The sequence below is a fragment of the Anolis sagrei genome, chromosome 3, assembly GCF_037176765.1.
Source record: "Anolis sagrei isolate rAnoSag1 chromosome 3, rAnoSag1.mat, whole genome shotgun sequence".
NCBI lineage: Eukaryota > Metazoa > Chordata > Lepidosauria > Squamata > Dactyloidae > Anolis > Anolis sagrei.
The window spans coordinates 86,471,316-86,490,018 of record NC_090023.1 but is presented as its reverse complement, the minus strand read 5'-3'; the positions used below and the strand labels follow the sequence as shown (position 1 = coordinate 86,490,018).

At 39.0% G+C, this 18,703-nt stretch overlaps 1 protein-coding gene across 2 annotated transcripts in view; it reads left to right on the top strand.

Annotated features, from left to right (window-relative positions):
* The window catches only part of POLA1 (DNA polymerase alpha 1, catalytic subunit), a 225,929-nt gene that overhangs the window by 12,183 nt on the left and 195,043 nt on the right, over positions 1–18,703 (top strand). For both annotated transcript variants that reach the window (XM_060770123.2, XM_067466770.1), the window contains exons 2-10: positions 5,151–5,275; positions 5,847–5,943; positions 7,255–7,335; positions 8,437–8,552; positions 8,741–8,803; positions 9,174–9,278; positions 9,938–10,136; positions 12,611–12,773; positions 13,038–13,216. In XM_060770123.2, the coding sequence (XP_060626106.2) occupies positions 5,151–5,275; positions 5,847–5,943; positions 7,255–7,335; positions 8,437–8,552; positions 8,741–8,803; positions 9,174–9,278; positions 9,938–10,136; positions 12,611–12,773; positions 13,038–13,216 (1,128 nt within the window). The remainder of the gene's footprint in view (positions 1–5,150; positions 5,276–5,846; positions 5,944–7,254; positions 7,336–8,436; positions 8,553–8,740; positions 8,804–9,173; positions 9,279–9,937; positions 10,137–12,610; positions 12,774–13,037; positions 13,217–18,703) is intronic.

Below are 18,703 nucleotides of genomic sequence, written 5' to 3'. Positions count from 1 at the left end.
TATTATATTATAATATATCATATTATATCTATATAATATGTCCCAAGACCACAGCATGTCCAAAAGCAGAAGATTAAGTCAGAAGGAAACATCCAAAAACAATCCGAAGTAAGAATCCAGTCTTTAAACCGGTTTGAAATGGTTTAATGTAATATAATGTAATATAATAATAATAATATAATATAATATACAATAAATATACTATAATAATATTATATTATATTATTACAATATATTATTGTATATTATATTATATTATGTTATTATATATTATATTATATTATATTATTATTGTATATTGTATTATATTAATATAATTGTATATTAAAGCACCCCTGACAGGTCCATCCATTCTTAATAATAATTATATTATATTATATTATATTATATTATATTAGAATAGTTTTAAGCTGCTGGCCAAGGAAGAGTTTTAGCTGGGTTGAGACAAGCCGTTTCAAAGCGGTTTAAAGACTGGATTCTTACATCGGATTGTTTTTGGATGGACATTTCATTCTGACTTAATCTTCTGCTTTTGGACATGCTGTGTGGGCTTGGGACAGTTTTTTGAGAACGCTTTTCCTTGCTTCCACCCAGTGTTTTCTAACCCTGTGATTCTGAAGCAGTTTGCTTGAACTGCTCTTATCCCAGATTATATACAGGATAATCTGGATTATTTGCTAAATTATGTTTTTGGCACAGCAATTTGCTACAGACTTTAGTTCTTGATACTAGAAGTAGATCACTAAATTAAGTGCTTCTAGCTATTTTTGTTGTTATAATAATAATATAATAATATATAATATAATATAATATGTATAATATATTATAATATATAAAATAATATACTATAATATAATATAATAATAATATAATATAATAATATATATAATATAACTAGCTGTGCCCTGCCACGCGTTGCTGTGGCCTTTAGTAAGAGTTTTGAATTCTCTGCCTGGCCTCTCTTCCTTCCTTCCCTCGCTCTCTTTCCCTCTCTCTCTCTCACACACTCCTTCCTTTCCCCTCTTTCTCTCTTTCCCCCTTTTTCTCTCTCACACTCCTTCCTTTCTCCTCTTTCTCTCTCTCTCTCCCTCTTTCTCTCTCTCTCACTCCTTCCTTTCCCCTCTTTCTCTCTCTTTCCCTCTTTCTCTCTCTCTCACTCCTTCCTTTCCCCTCTTTCTCTCTCTCTTTCCCTCTTTCTCTCTCACACTCCTTCCTTTCCCCTCTTTCTCTCTCTTTCCCTCTTTCTCTCTCTCACACTCCTTCCTTTCCCCTCTTTCTCTCTCTCTTTCCCTCTTTCTCTCTCTCACACTCCTTCCTTTCCCCTCTTTCTCTCTCTCTTTCCCTCTTTCTCTCTCTCTCACACTCCTTCCTTTCCCCTCTTTCTCTCTCTCTTTCCCTCTTTCTCTCTCTCTCACACTCCTTCCTTTCCCCTCTTTCCCTCTCTCTTTCTGTCTCTGGCATCCCTCCTTCCTCCCCCTTCTTTATGCTTGGCCACAGGGGTTCAGTGTGGCATGTTTGCCCTAATTCTGTCATTGGTGGGGTTCACGATGCTCTTTGAGTGTTGGTGAACTGTGAATTCCAGTGACTACAACTCCCAAATGTCAAGGTCTATTTTCCCCAAACTTCATCTGTGTTCATATTTGGGCGTATTGAATGCTTATGCTAAGTTTGGTCCGGATCCATCATTGTTTGAGTCCACAGTGCTGTCTGGATGTAGGTGAACTACAACTCCCAAACTCAAGGTCAATGCCCTCCAATCTTTTCCAGTGCTTTCTGTTGGTCATGGGAGTTCTGTGTGCCAAGTTTGGTTCATTTCCATCATTGGTGGAGTCCAGAATGCTCTTTGATTGTAGGTGAACTGTAAATCCCAGGAACTACATCTCGCAAATGACAAAATCATAATTGTTTGAGTGATGGTCACTCCTTCTGTTGTGAGATGTTGTGTTGTGTTGTGGAGCCTCCCCTTCCTTTCCCCCCCCCCCCCCGCCTTTCCCTTCCCTTCCCTTCCCTTCCCTTCCCAGCACTCGCCTCTTTTGCTGTTCTTCCGTCGTCCCTCCCTCTGGCCGGATCGCGATCTAGGCAAGAGAGGCTTCATGCAAGGCTAGGCCCTACACAGAACCTCCCTCGCCTAGAGGGGAGGGGAGGAAGAAGGAGGGGGAGGAGGTGAGATTGGGGAAGAAGAAGGAGGAGGTAAGAAGGAGAAGGGAGGGGTGGTGAGTTAGCGGCGTGTGTGTTTGTGTGGAAGGCAGGGGGGTTTGTTACCGGCGTATGGTTGTGTTGCGGAGAAGGGAGGGGGTGTGCGTTAGCGGCGTGTGTGTTTGTGTGTTGCAGGGAAGGCAGGGGTGGTGAGTTAGCAGCATGTGTGATTGTGTGGAAGGCAGGGGGGTTTGTTACCGGCGTTTGGTTGTGTTGCGGAGAAGGGAGGGGGTGTGCGTTAGCGGCGTGTGTGTTTGTGTGTTGCAGGGAAGGCAGGGGTGGTGAGTTAGCTGCATGTGTGATTGTGTGGAAGGCAGGGGGGTTTGTTACCGGCGTTTGGTTGTGTTGCGGGGAAGGGATGGTGTGTGTGTTAGCGGCGTGTGTGTTTGTGTGTTGCAGGGAAGGCAGGGGGGCTTGTTACCGCCGTTTGGTTGTGTTGCGGGGAAGGGAGGGGGTGTGTGTTAGGGGCGTGTGTGTTTGTGTGTTGCAGGGAAGGGAGGGGTGGTGAGTTAGCGGCGTGTGTGTTTGTGTAGAAGGCAGGGGGGTTTGTTACCGGCGTTTGGTTGTGTTGCGGGGAAGGGAGGAGGTGTGCGTTAGCGGCGTGTGTGTTTTTGTGTTGCGGGGAAGGGAGGTGTGGTGAGTTAGCGGGGGGAGGGGTTGTTACCGGCGTTTGGTTGTGTTGCGGGGAAGGGAGGGGGCGTGTTTTACCAGAGCTGCGTTGGAGGAGGGAAGGAGTGTTTCAGGGCCGGAAGGGGTGGGAGGAAGTTGCGATGCGTGTGTGTGTGTTTGTGGCGGCGACGTGTTCGTGCTGGGCGAGGGAGGGAGGGAAGTGCCGTTCGGCCGTTCGGCCATGTGTGCGCGCGCGCTGGGGTCTTTGCGGCAGTGCGCATGCTCAGTTGTTTTGCCACTTTGTGAGTGTGTTGTTGTGTTGTTTGTAATTGTGAGTGGATTAGTTTGTACCGAGTGGGTTGTCCTAGGGCCATGGCAATTTTGGTGCAGTTTCGTTGGGGGGGTTTAGAGTTTACCTGTCCGGTATAACCAACCTAACAGATTTATATATATAGATATAATAAAATATATAATATAATATACAATAATAATACAATATAATATAATAATAATATTATAATAATATAATATAATATACAATAATATAATATAATAATATTATAATAATATTATATAATAATATATAATATAATATATTATAATTTAATATAATATACAATAATGTAATATAATAATATAATATAATATAATATAATATAGTTGTTTGTTTTATCACACCAACAGTCAACAACAGAGGGAGAGGGAAGCTTCAGAAGTTCCCCCTGTCCCGTTTGGAGGTTTTTTTTAGCATATTCCGCAATCACGTCCGCCATTAACGAATCGATTCGTTAATATTAACGAAATTTCGTAAATATCGAACTTTTTTAAAGGAAAATTTTGTAATTATTTTAAATAACGAAACGCAAAAACCCCCAAAAAACGAATCGATTTTAGAAACAAATTTTTCCGTTGTTACCCAGGCCTACTGTTTAGTACATGTAGCTTGACTTCTCAAGCCTGCCTGATATGGGAGACGCTATCACCAGCACTACTGACATCATGGCATGGTGCCTCATAGCAGCATGCAATCCCACCAGCACAGAAGGATGTGCCATTGGTGGAATTTGGAAAAAGGAAGAGAGGGAAAAAAGAGAAAAAGACAGATGATACATAAATAAAACACAGTTGGAAAAGAAAAACAAAAAATGTACTACCATTGCAAATTCAGCCAAATAATGCTACTAATTATTTATAATCAAAACCAGATTATTACTTCTAAGATGCCAGCCACAGATGCAGGTGAAACATCAGGAGAAAATGCTGCTAGAACATGACCATACAGCTTGGAAACAACAGTATTAGATTTCTGGTTGCTCAAAAAAAATCCGTAAACAGTTTTCAATCCTCAAAAAAAAATTTTTAGTTGGTTATTATTTATTTATTTATTTATTTGATGCATTTATTAACCGCCATTCTCAGCCCTTTAGGGCGACTCATGGCGGTGTACACACATATAAAAGACAATTTACAAAGAGGCAATTACAACAACATATAAACTACATAACAATTACAAAAACTACACTAAAAATCCGCTTCGTCTCATAGTGGAATCATAACCAATCTCATATTCCTTGTTCCATTCCAGTCATCTTTACCACATTGTTATAGCACTTAATTAAATGCCTTCTCGAACAGCCATGTCTTGAGGCTTTTTCGGAAGGACATGAGGGAGGGCACCTGTCTGATGTCTGCAGGGAGAGTGTTCCACAGCCGGGGGGCCACCACCGAGAAGGCCCTCTCCCTCGTCCCCGCCAGACGTGCCTGTGAGGCAGGCGGGATCGAGAGAAGGGCCTCCCCAGACGATCTCAAGGTCCTCGTGGGCTCGTAGGCCAAGATGCGGTCCGAAAGGTATTTTGGGCCGGAACCGTTTAGGGCTTTGTAGGCCAAAACCAGCACCTTAAATTGGGTCCGGTAGCAAATCGGCAGCCAATGGAGCTGGGACAACAAGGGCGTTGTATGCTCCCTGCCACCCGCTCCAGTTAGTAACATGGCTGCTGCTCGCTGAACCAGCTGAAGCTTTGTAATACATTGTAATACTGATAGACCCTTAGAAATAAGGTTATCCATCAAAAACCCAGGTTAACTTGGCAGTTTGGACTCATTCAACAATCTTAACACTCCATCCTTCCATCATTGGTGCTTCAGTCTCAAGTAAATTAAAATTTTGCTGTTGTCATGTATCAATGAGCTAATCTGTATTAAATAGTCAGTTCTGAAAATTTGTTTTTGGGTAAGAGACTTGGTTATTCATGACCATACTAGTATATTAGCACTTTTGCAAATGTGTGTTGTACGTTTATATTCCTGCAGTTTATTTTAAATATTTTTTCTCTTACACTTTTCAGAAGCAGCTGATTCTGCAAATCTTGTAGCTTCACGTTCACGGCGTGAGAAGAAATGTAAACAAGGGAGACAGGATGCATTGGAACGCTTGAAAAAGGCAAAGGCTGGAGAGAAAATAAAATATGAGGTAACTAAAATATTGTTCTGCCTTGAACTGCTAGTGTTTTATTGCCATGGGACTGAATAATAGAAAATGTGTGCCTGTGCACATGCACTGGTGTGTTGGGAAATGTTTGTTTAAATGGGGTCGTCCTTCCCATCCTGGTGTATGTCTGTCTAATACAGGATGGAGAACTTTTGTAAGTTCTCCATCCTGGACCATCTCACAAGTAAGCTGAGCTAGTGACAAATAGAGCAGCAGCTAGTGATAGAAAGGTTCCACCACCATTCTCCCTCATCCACACATTATCAACTAATTTCTCTGGGGATTTCTGGAAAAGAACATATACACTGTTGTGCACTAGTCCTGACAGTTCTGTTCTTGCTTTCAGTTTGTTAAAATATGGCAATGTTAGCTGCTCCTGCCTATTATTTTCGTTAAGATTGCTGTGTTATCAAAGGCAAGTGGCATTAATTTCATCCACGTTGACTTTATGTAGGTAGGATCACTGTTTGCCTGATGCTGTGTTCAAGGGTTTTCTATATTTTTAGTCCATTTTCAAGAAGCTGCTCCCACAACTTTTAGTTTCTTGTTACAGGTTGAGGAATTCACAAGTGTTTATGATGAAATTGATGAAGAACAGTATTCCAAGATTGTTCAAGAACGCCAGGAGGATGACTGGATTGTGGATGATGGTTTGTAATTTGAATCCTTCTTATATTTGAGGTGATACAAAAAACTGATGTTCTTCTGTTACTTTGCTGTTAATGTAGTTAAGGAAATATTGTAATTTTTAAAAAGTCCACAGAATTTGGTCTTTTTTTTTTAATTTAAGGAAAGATCAAGAATACTAAATGAAATTGCTTTGTGAAGTGATGCAATTTAATGTTACATAAGTTCTTGTCATTGTCTTTGAACTGTTTTAATACTGATAGACCCTTAGAAATAAGAACAGCATTGGGGTGTTTCTCAAAATTAGGGTACTTTTTAAAAGAGGGACCAGAACGGCCTCCTCCCATACCCCCTAATTATTAGCAAATTGTGCTTTTCTTCAGTAATGTTAATACTGAGTGAGATGTGGGCATTAATTTTGTGGGAACAAGATAATTATTTCATCTTGTCTAGTCCTAGATTGTTTGCTTGCCCTGCCACTGGTAAAACAGATTCGCATGGTTGGGTTCTTAGACTTTGGTCCACAAATGGCTTTCGTAATGATGATGATAAATACTGTATTTATAACTCACTCTCTATCCCCGAAGGGAATCAGGGTGGTTTATGGAAATAACTAAAATGGTAAACGTTCAATGCCGAAGAACAGACAAACAATTATCAAAACAAAACATATATGACGACATTTGTATTCAGCCAGTCCCCAGGTTACAAGCACGATATGTTCTGTAGGTTTGTTCTTAAGATGAATTTATATGTAGGTTGGAATACATCAATTTTTAAGTGTAACTCCAGCCAAAATTATTTTTTTTTCATTTTGAATAGCATAGGGAACGGTTAACACTCCTGTTATGTTTGTTTTGCTGTCTATGCCCCTGTTGAGAAGATTTCACCTCAATGTCTGTGAGAAATGGATTTTGACAATTTTGGCTTGTTGATGGAACAAGGATTGATGCCAAGGTTTCAATAGAACCAACTATAGTTATAACTCTTCCAGGAGTGAATTTCCCTTCCTAGGGATAATTTCCTCTTAGGGACTACCTGTATGTTAAACTGACAAAAAGAGAAATTTATATTAGCACTAAAGAATTTGTGAACTTCTAGATTTTGTTGGACTGTCTTCAGCCCCAACAGCATGGTCAGCAGTTAGGGATGATCCAGTTGTTTTCCAACAACATGGAAGCTTTCATTTTCTATAATGTGAGTTTAAAGGCAGGACAATAGGAAGTCAAGTAGAAGATAGTTAACCTTTCTATTCTGGTAAATTCTGAAATTTTTCTACCAAAGGCAAATGTGGATATCTTGAAAGAAGTGTGACCCTTTTTTTTTTTGGACAGATGGTGTTGGTTATGTTGAAGATGGCAGGGAGATTTTTGATGAAGACTTAGAAGATGATGCTCTTGACTCCAACAAGAAAAGTGAGTAAATCTTTACTGATGTTCTGAAAGAAACTTAATAAAAATCAGCTGACAGGCTGTTAAATTCACTGAATGTTTCTCATACTGATGTGATTTGCCCGACAATAGCCCTTCATGCTTTTTAGTAATTGGAATGGCTTTTATTTTACCAATTTAATAAAGGCCATATAGATTTTGGCAATTTTTTTGGAGATAAGGAAGAACTCTCAAGTTTATTTATTTATTTATTTATTTATTGTGTTTGAAGCGAATTGAGGGTACAGTTATAATGCCAGAATGCAGCCTGTTCAGCACCTTCTAGGTCACCCAGTCTTCTGTGTGCCCAGGGGGAAGTCTCTTATCTGGTATCAACTACTGATTGGAGTTCCGTGTTGTTGCCTGCTACTTTTGGACTCTCGCTTGCTGAGGCGTTCCTGCGAGCATCTCTGTAGATCTTAGCCATTTCTTCTTTTAAGACATTGGCATGCTGGCTGATATCTGAACAGAGGATGGGTCGGAGATCTCAATGCCTCTTACAATATTAACTCTTGAATTAATATTGTAAGAATAACTTGTAGTGAGAGCTAGATGCGTTCTCTTCCCTCTCTTGTGGCAATGAAGATAAATGGTACTGTGGCATAATCCACTACAACTCAGTTTATTTTTATGTGCCAACCCAATCAGGCTTTCTATGGCTGGGAGACTATTACCCATGGTTTTTATGATATTTTAACTGGAAAGAATCCATTGTAGGAGTAACCACTGTTTTTGAATATATTAATTAGCATATTTTTGTAATCAGAGCTCCAGCCAACTTTAAACCACGCTTTATTTAGCTGACTTGTTTTTATAACCATTATTAGGATTAACCACAGTTTAGGTTCTGGACACTGTGCTAAATTGTGGTTTATTTCAAATGAGGAGAAAAATCTTCTTGGCTGTTCCACAAGTGGGAAGAAGGAGTATATACATACAAAGGGGAAATAGTTTTTTTCCCTTGTAAACTTAAAATGTGATTTAATATTGCTTCTGAAAACAGACATAGACTTTATTACGTAAGATGATACCTAAATAGATTTTTTTTCATTTTTTAAAATTACTGCTTATCTATTTTATTGGTAGGAAAAAGAGACACAGCTTCCACAAATGAAAAGAAAAATGTGAAGAAGTCTCTAGTATCAAAACCAAATACTATTAAATCTATGTTTATGGCCAATACTGGGAAGAAAAAAGCTGATGTAAGTTTAATATTTCGTGTAAAGTATGTGTATTATTCTGAAGTTTGTGCATTATTATTTATTGCTGATTTTTAATTTGCTGAAAATTTGCCAAAGATTGCTTAGTTTACATTGGGGAAGCTCAAGGGCTTTTTTTTAATTATTATTATTTTTTGCAATATACCAATCATGAGTGTCTTATTTTACAGAAAACAGTTGATCTGTCTAAGGATGATTTGCTAGGAGATATTCTCCAAGATCTGAATGCAGAGGTAGGAATTAATTTCTGCTTTTGGATGGTGAGAGAGGAGCAAGGTTTTGAATCAGCAAGCTTATTGCTTTTTCCAAAATATACTGGTTTTCCATACCTTCAAGGGAGATCTTCAAATATACACTGTGTACATGGATTTACAAAAATCCTAATGTAGCTTAATAATATTTCCAGAGAATGATTTAGTTAGAAAATGCTTAGGAATTTGTTTAGAGTAAATAATGAATGGCCTTTTATGATGATAAGGCAGGATTAATACAGGATTGCCTTTGTTTGTAATCATTGTATCCTGTCCTTTCTCTAAGGAGGTGATTCACATTAAGATGCTGCTGTTTTGCAAATATAAAGAGTGTTTTCTCTCTCTCTTTTAGTCTGTTCATATGGCACCACCACCCGTTCCAGTGCTAAAAAAGAAAAGGCTCTTTGGAACGCCATTGAATCCTTTCTCTTTGCAGTCTCAAGGTGCAACCAGTAAGGTAATGTTTACAATTAGACATTTTTGAATAGATGACAACTTGAGATATAGCAATATGTCCTCAGTATATGTGCCAAGTTCTGTTACTTATGTTTCGATCTTGCAAACAAACAGAATGTTATATCAGCAAGTTAAACTGATGGCTCAACAATTACATTATGTTTTGATTTTGGAAATGAGACCAAATGCAGAATATGAGGCCTTTTGGTATATACTGTGTACTTGTATATAGTTGATCTAATGGTTAAGTCAAGGGCAGGTTTTGGGGCTAAAATTATGGATTTTGATGGGATCTGAGGATAAGTCAAGGGTAAATGTACAGTATTTACATTGACCTGTAGATAAATAGATCTAGGATTTTTGGGTCAATTTTTGACTAATATTTTTAGACTTATACATGATTATGTCTGATAGACACTTTTTAGACTGGAAAGTATGGCAAAAAATTAACTGGAAAACGATCTGCTTCTTTGATGTTGATTTTGGCTTTTAGAAAGCTAAAACACAAAATTTGGGGACTTTGGAACCTTCAAGAGCACATGTTAGGGATCCCAAAGGCCTCATGTAGTCTTCAGACCACACTTTATTCACCTGTGATTTAAACAAATGCAATCTAAGCATTATTTTTTTAGGAAAATAAAATTTCCTTTTATTTTACAGAAAATTTCTTCTGCGGTTCAGCAGGCTGTCACTCCTGAGAAGAGAGAAATTTCTGCAGTGTACCCATCTCATTCTAAGCATTCCGATTACCCAGCTGCATCAGAGGCAGTCAAAGAAGAGAGCACTGCCCCGGAAAAAGAAGTGGATCATTTGAAAAATGGAGGTCTGCTGAAAATTAAGCAAGAGAATGTTACTGAAGGTATTGTGCTTTGATAATAGTGCATTTTTTTAAATCATTCTTGTCCCTGAGTGTTATCGATAAATTTCAGTTTTGTTCAAAGTTGAGATTGGTTTATTGACTGTGATATATATTGATGTTTTAATTGTTATAACTATTTAACTGTTGTTTTTATACGTTTATTGTATTATTGTGTAGGCATCAAATTGTGCCTATTTGTAAGTTGCCCTGAGTCCCCCCTCGGGGGTTGAGAAGGGCGGGGTAGAAGTATACAAAATAAATAAATAATAAATAAAAGTGTGTTGGTTTGTGCCCTGGATGAGCAGGATTGAACAAGCCTTATAGTCTCTTCTGAGCTCTGAGCTCACACATTCACACACTTTGGTCATGAACGATTGTGTCATATACAACAAAACTGTAAGGGTTACTACAGCAGCATAATTTTCCACAATTTTTGGTTGCAAAACACTATACATGTCATCAAAGGCTTTTATGGCTGGAATCACTGTATGTGGACAATTTCAATGGAAAGGAGGAAACCATGAAAATAAACAAAATCTGGCTACCACTATTAAAAAACTCTAAAATCATGACAATAAATAAAGAGCAAGACTCAAAAAACAGGGGAATTCCAGACAAGAATCGATCAGGGCCAGCTAACCTCCCAACAAAGGATTCCCCCAGGCAGCAACCAGCCAAGCTTTGAAGCTGCAGGGCCATTCAGTGCTAATCAAGGTGGCCAATTGTAACATTTACATTCGCCTCAAGCGGACAAGAGTCCCACCCTGGACATTCCACAGATATTTAAACCTCACTTGCCTAGTTTCCAACAGACCTCACAACCTGAGGCCTTGCTCCAAGCCTTGTCTACTTTTAAAGATGGCTTCCTGTGGAAAAAACGGTTGAGCCCTAACACTTATTTCAAGGGTCTGGCAAATATATGATCCCAGTCGGTTTTTTCCTTTTTTTTTTTTCTCTTGGGGACTTGTAAATTTCATAATGTCCACATCCACAACAGATACTCTTAAGTAATGTTTCACTTGATGTAATTCTGTTTCTATTTTTATTCACTGTATGACATAGCATAAAGCATCTTGAATTCATTTTGGAAAAACCTCAGGACATTGGTATTTTTATTACAGTGTTTTATGATTCTATTGTACTTTGGTGTAGTTTATATTTTACGCTGTTGTAATAGCCTAGAACCAAGGTGGATTATAATACCGTAATATGCCCCCTATTTTCAGTGCCATCACCACCCCAAGAAAAATACATAAGATATACCTGTTTTAAGAGGTGTTTATATAGGAAAAAAGTGTGTCTTTGAATGGAAGAAATACAGTAATATAACAGGAGGAGAAAGATAGAAGAGGGAGAGGAATGGAGTCTTGCCCTTCCTTGTAGGTTCAGGCAAAAACAACCTACAGTTTCTTAGGCAAGATGGGGCATTTGAGAGGAAAATACAAGGTCTTCAATTTATCAATTGCATTCTATTTCTCAATGATACCTTTCTCTTTCTCCCTTGCAGCTTCTCATTTCTTCCTCCTAGTAGATGGTTCTTCATTTAATTCAAGAAACTGACACCAGGGGTTTGCATACTAGGGATAATGGCAAGAATAATCCTAAATAATGTTTCAGTCAGAAAAAGGACCAAGGATTAGGAATCTCAGCTCTTAGGGCTGAATCTGTTTCACCTCATGTCCCAGTCCAGTTCTCTGAAATTCTCATATTGCTATGCCCTTTACCCACCATAACATTGTTAGGAGTAATTTGTACAAGTTGTAATTTTAAGACACGCTGCATTTTTATGGATGTTTATACAGGGAAAAAGTGCATCTTAGAATTGAAGACGTACATATTTTATTATTTATTTATTTATTTACTTTGCTTCTATACTGCTGTTCTCAGCCCAGGGGCGACTCAACATGGGAAGAACAAATACAAAACACAGTATAAAAACAATTCTCAAACCATTATGCAAAAAACATTATACAAAAAGCATTATACAAACATTGTCATTCCTACGAAAACCATTCAGCGTCGTCTCATCGTCCAAATCACAATCCAATATCATTTTCCGTTATTCCATTCCTATAGTCATTACCAATCATTGCACTTCTTTTTCGAATGCCTTCTTGAACAACCAGGTTTTTAATTTTCTGCGGAATATCAACAGGGAAGGAGCCTGTCTGATGTCCACGGGAAGGGTGTTCCACAGCCGAGGGGCCACCACTGAGAAGGCCCTATCTCTCGTCCCTGCCAGCCGTGCTTGTGAAGCAGGCAGGATCGAGAGCAAGGCCTCCTCGGAAGATCTCAAAGTCCTGGTGGGCTCGTAGGTCGAGATGCGGTCGGATAGGTATCTTGGGCCGGAACCGTTTAAGGTTTTAAATGTTAAAACCGTTTAATTTTTAAATGTTATCACCCTCTGAAATTAAGGAATCATTAAAGTACTTGATTTTTTTGCTTATTAAAATGTCTTTTCACAATTTTTACAGAAGATGAACAAGCAATGATGGATTTTGATGATGGGGACTTTGATGAACCTTTGGAGGAAGTCAGAACTGTGGCAGAAAATGTGACATCTGTGAAGGAAGAGGTGAAATTGGAAAACAAGCAGATGGAGCAAAAGGACTCTGAGAAAACAGGTTCACATTTCTTGTAAGTATCTGTAGGAAAACTTTAGGGACTTCTTTTGGTCTCTATTTGTAATGTTTTACAAGATCTCTATCTTTAGGAACACTTCCTTTGGATATATTCTTGACAAATGTATAAAGATGTCCTCAAAATGTTAATTGATTTGTATTAAAATGATAGGGTGTGACATTTGAATCTTTAGTAATGTTTTTCACAAAAATAGACACTTAAAATATTTCTATTGCCTTCTCTTTCTGGTTTTTTTAAATCACATTGATTACATTTCAGAAACTCCTCCCTCCCTGAAATTTCCTGTTGGGACAGAATTGATGAAGATGAAAATGGTCATCTAACTTCGGAAATTCAAGTAGACTCCAGTCAGCTTCCATTAACAACTGGGGAAGATGGACAGCAAGTCTTCAGGTTCTATTGGGTGGATGCTTATGAAGACCAGTATACCCAGCCAGGTTTGTTTATTTATTTATTTCTTGCACTTATTGACCGCCACTCTCAGCCCTAGGGCGACTCGTGGCGGTGAACAACAACATAGAAAAGACCGTTTACAATAAATCAAGACAGTACACAACAATCTACTACTACATAACATATACTTATACTAAAAATCCGCTTCGTCATATCCTGGGGTCGTAGTCGATTTCATAGTCGTAGTCCATTCCGGTCATCATTTCCAATGATATGGCACTTCAGTTGAAGGCCAACTCGAAGAGCCATGTTTTCAGGCTCCTACGAAAGGCCATAAGGGAGGGCGCCTGTCTAACTTCGGCAGGGAGGGTGTTCCACAGCCGGGGGGCCACCACCGAGAAGGCTCGCTCTCTCGTCCCTGCCAGGCGTGCCTGTGAGGCAGGCGGGACCGAGAGAAGGGCCTCCCCGGATGATCTCAAGGTCCTCGTGGGCTCGTAGGCCGAGATGCGGTCTGCAAGGTATTTTGGGCCGGAACCGTTTAGGGCTTTATGCGTTGAATAATCTAGATTAATCTCTGTTGAAAGTTTCTTCTTCCTGCTTTTCTTAGCCAGAGTAATAAAAATGGGAGTTCTAAAAGAGTTAAATGTCTGTTATATTTTCCTTGAGGTTTTATTTATTGTGTCAGAAGCGAGTTGAGGGTACAGTTAACATGTGTCGCTGTGAGAAGGTCCTCCATTGTGCATATGGCAGGGCCCAGGTTGCATTGTAGTAAGTGGCCTGTATATTGTGGACTCCACTTTGTAGCTCCATTTCTTAAGATTAGCTCTGCATCTTGTGGTGCCATAGTGCAGCCTGTTCAGCACCTTCCAGTTCGCCCAATCTTCTGTGTGCCCAGGAGGGAATTTCTCATCTGGTCTCAGCCACTGATTAAGGTGCTGGTTTTTAACCTGCCACTTTTGGATTCTCATTTGCTGAAGTGTTCCTGCGAGTATCTCTCTTGATCTTAGGAAGCTGTTTCTTGATTTAAGGCACTGGCTTGCTGGCTGATATCCAGAGGATGGTCCAGAGATATCAGTGCTTGGCTCTTTCATTACTGGTTGCTACTTCCCGACGGATGTCAGGTGGTATAATACCAGCTAAACAGTATAATTTCTCAAGTGGTGTGAGGTGTAGACATCTTGTGATAATGCGGGATGTCTCATTAAGCGCCATATCCACTGTTTTAACATGGTGCGATGTATTCCACACTGGGCATGCCTATTCAGCAGCAGAGTAGCAAAGCGCAAGGACAGATGTCTTCACTGTGTGATCCCCAGGTTGTGCCAGTCAGCTTTCGTATGATATTATTTCTAGCACCCACTTTTTGCTTGATATTCAAGCAGTGCTTCTTATATGTCAGAGCATTGTCCAGAGTGACTCTCAGGTATTTTGGTGTGTGGCAGCGCCCCAGTGGGATTCCTTCCCAGGTAATCCTCAGAGCTCGGGATGCTTGACTGTTATTAAGATGGAAAGCACATTTCTGCATTTTAGATTGATTAGGAATCAGCTGGTTTTCCCTGTAACAGACAGTAAGAGCACGTAAAGCTTCGGAGAGCATCTGTTCGACTATTTCAAAACTCCCTGCTTGAGCGGGGATTGCACGATCATCAGCGTAGGTGAAAGTCTCTGTCCCTTCTGGTAGTGGCTGGTCATTTGTGTAAATGTTAAACATTGATGGGGCAAGCACCCTCCCCGAGGCAGGCCATTCTGTTTTCACCATCTGCTTCTCTGTCCCTGGAACTCAATAAAAAAGCTCCTGCTTTTAGCAGATTTCCATTGAAACGAATGAGGTAGTAGTCCTTTGTGATATTATATTTTTTTCTCAGAAGAAGGCGATGATTTACAGTGTTATAAGCTGCTGACAGGTTTAGGAAGACAGCTTCTATGTGCTGAGTTAGGTTCAGCACTTGTGATGTGCAGTTTTTGCCTTTCCTGAAACCAACTTGCTGTGGAATCACACATGGGTCTATTTTTCCCCAAACTTCTATGCAAAATAAGTCTCTCCAGAACTCTGTAAAGATGGCACAACAAGGAGATTTCCTTGAGGTGAAGAGGCTTTGATTTCTCCTTTTGAATAACCTACCAGTGTATGGTTGGAATCTAAAGGGATGCCTCCATTAATAGCAGCTTTTACAGTAGAACTGGTAGGCGATCATTCTTCATCCTCCATGGCAAGACATATTTTGGAGATCTGGGAAATGATCCAGAGCTAGTTTTCAGATAACATTGATAATTTCTGAGTTTTTCAGCCCCTTTTTTAGGCTGAAAAAGCCCCACCCCCCAGTTTATACTCAAGTCAAGGTTATTTTTTATTTTACTCTGTTACTGTTATTATTTTTTATTAGATTTATTATTTTACTTTATCTATTTTACTTTATTAGTATTGGAAGGATGCATAAGCACATTTAAATTGAAGAAGGTTAGAATAATGACAGTCTTATCTTAAATTACAGTTTTATGTAAACATTCAAAAACATGTAAACTACTGATTCCTCAATTAATGTAATTTTATTGGTATCTATTTTGAATTTTACCAGTAGCTGCTACATTTCCCAGCCTTGGCTTATACTTGAGTCAATAAGTTTTCCCAGTTTTATGTGATAAAATTAGGTGCCTCGGCTTATATTCGGGTCCACTTATACTCGAATATATATGGTAATCTGCATTCCGAAACTAGATTATAAAGCAGTGTAAATCCAGCCAAAGGTGCTTTAATATTTTGCTGGGTTCCCCTACAGTTCAGTTTCATACATGGAACTGGAAATCCTTTCCTCTGCGTTGCATGTAATTTTATCATAAATGCTTGTTCTTAATGATAATCTCCAGGCACATTGAAAGGTTTTTGGGGTAAAAACTCCATTTTATCCAGATCTTTATTTCTAGATCATTTCTGTCATTTAAGTTTTAATTTGTATGCAAATCAAATTCAAGAAGGAGTAAAATGAAGGTTAGAGGCTAACATTTCAGTTTCTAAAACTTAATAGGAAAAAATTGTACGTTCATTTATAAAGTGGACAGGAATTTTCAGATATCTTTTTCTATGCTGACTGAACACAGAAGTTTTGTGATTGTAGGTAATGATCACCAAAGCTATGGCAAAATTGGTGACTAATTGGGGGGAAAAACTACCCCTTAGACCCCTGTACAGTGTGTTCAGTTCTATCTTGCATTCTGTATGGTAGCTTCTGAATGGTGCATAATTATGAAAAGACTTCTGTTCCTTGATTATGAAAAGAGATCCTGTCATCAGAACTTTTCAAGGATGAATAATAAACACTGCACCTGGTTTCAATTAGTAATGTAGAGAAAAATAAATTTTGGCATAACTTTTTGTTTAAGAGAAGCATGATCGTTACAGCAAATGAGGTATTAACTATATTATGTGAAGGACTCATATTACTTGCAGGGATGGATAAGAATTTCTTGTGCAGGTCATATTTGCATGTAACCCTATACCATGATTTAGTGTTTCCCAAGCAAGTCTCAGAGTCTAAATGAAGCTCCAGGCTCTTCTGCTTCTTTATTCTCTCTCTGGTTCATTTGGGCAAGAGGAAGGCTGCAAAGCATTGAGCTTCTATGATTCTTCAACTTTTGGTTTGGAACAAAGCTATGGTTTCAAGTTGGCTTCTTTGGCCATTTGATCAGAGGTTGTGGAGGTAAACAGTGATTCTGGATGTGTGAAATGAGGTGTCCAGCCATTGTGTAGCCCGTTGTCGACCTTTGCAACCCGAAAGACAGTTGCATCTGTCAAGTAGGAAAATAAGGTACCACCTTGTGTGGGAGGCTAAATTTAACTAATTTATGAGGCCATAAAGAAAAAAGACTCCGGGGAATGTGGAATGCAGAAGAACTTCATCTGTGTCGTTGATGGACGATGAAAAGCAGCAGCTCCCCTGGCGGCCAGAAAAAAAGTTAAATAGCCTCAGTGTATTTGTCTGTTAAACGCTGTTTGTCAAACTAGCATTGAATGTTTGCCATATATGTGTTTACTGTAATCCGCCCTGAGTCCCCTGCGGGGTGAGAAGGGCGGAATATAAGAACTGTAAATAAATAAATATAAATAAATCAAGCAATTATGAAAACCGAATGCTAGTGAGATCTTTTTCCTGGCAACACAAGAGAAAGAGGGCTTTTAAAGGGACTGATGTTAAACCATGTTTATTGCCATATGTGAACTAGGATACAGTCTATCACAGTCCTTTCATGGTGGTGTTCTTAATGCTGTACATTACCTAATTTCTATATTTTATATTACAGTATATTTATTCTGAGAGGAATCATACTGATGTCAACAGCTGGGCAGCTACTATAGCATGTACAATTGCCTTTGCTTGTTATTGCTATATATCAGCAATAGTATTGGAAAATTATAGGGGTTGTTAAATGGGTTATAGGTTAATTGATATAATTTTTCTGAAAGTGAACTTTCAAAAAAAACAAACATCTATATATTTGGGTTGTTGTGAGTTTTCTGGGCTGTATGGCCATGTTCCACAACTGTTCTCTCCTGACGTTTCGCCTGCATCTATGGTAGGCATCCTTAGAGGTTGTGAGGTCTGTTGAAAACTAGGAAAATGGGGTTTATATATCCGTGGAATGTCCTGGGTGGGAGAAAAAACTCTTGTCTGTTTGAGGTAGGTGTGAATGTTGCGATTGATCACCTTGATTAGCATTTAATGGCCTAGCAGTTTCAAGGTCTGGGCATTCCACAGATATATAAACCCCATTTTTGTAGTTTCCAAAAGACCTCACAACCTCTAAGAATGCCTGCCATAGATGCAGACAAAACGTCAGGAGAGAATGCTTCTGGAACTTGGCCATACAGCCCAGAAAACTCACAACAACCCAGTGATTCCGGCCATGAAAGCCTTTGGCAATGCATTTATATATGCATTTATATATGCAGTTGTACATTGGGACAAGTTCATAACTGCAGTTGCTTTTGATGCAGGCTGGACCAAATGTGATATAAGTGATCATTTTTCTATTACAAAGATTCCACCTGAACATTTGAAAGAACTTCTTTATTGTAAGAGCCATTCAACAGTGGAACTCACTGCTTGAAAGTGTGACAAAGGTTCCTTTGGAGGCTTTTAATCAGAGGCTGGATGGCCATCTGTCTGGGGTGCTTCAGTAGTGTATTCCTACATGGCAGGGGATTGGACTGGATGGCTCTTGAGGTCCTTCCAACCCTATGATTGTTGATTCTAAAGTTTGCTTCTTACAGTTATCCTGGATCTAATTTTTGGGCAATCTAGACCTTCGTTTTACCCCATATTGACTTGTTGTCTAAATTAATATTATGAAGATATAATTCCTATCCATCATGTTATACAATAACACGTAATGGGAATCCGTCTTCAGAATTTTTAGGTGAAATTACCCTAACTGTTTTACACACGGCAGAACTTTAAAATATTGTAATGACAGCATGCAAACTCAACACCTGCTTTTTGAACCTATATATTGAGCTATTTTATGTACTTATTTAG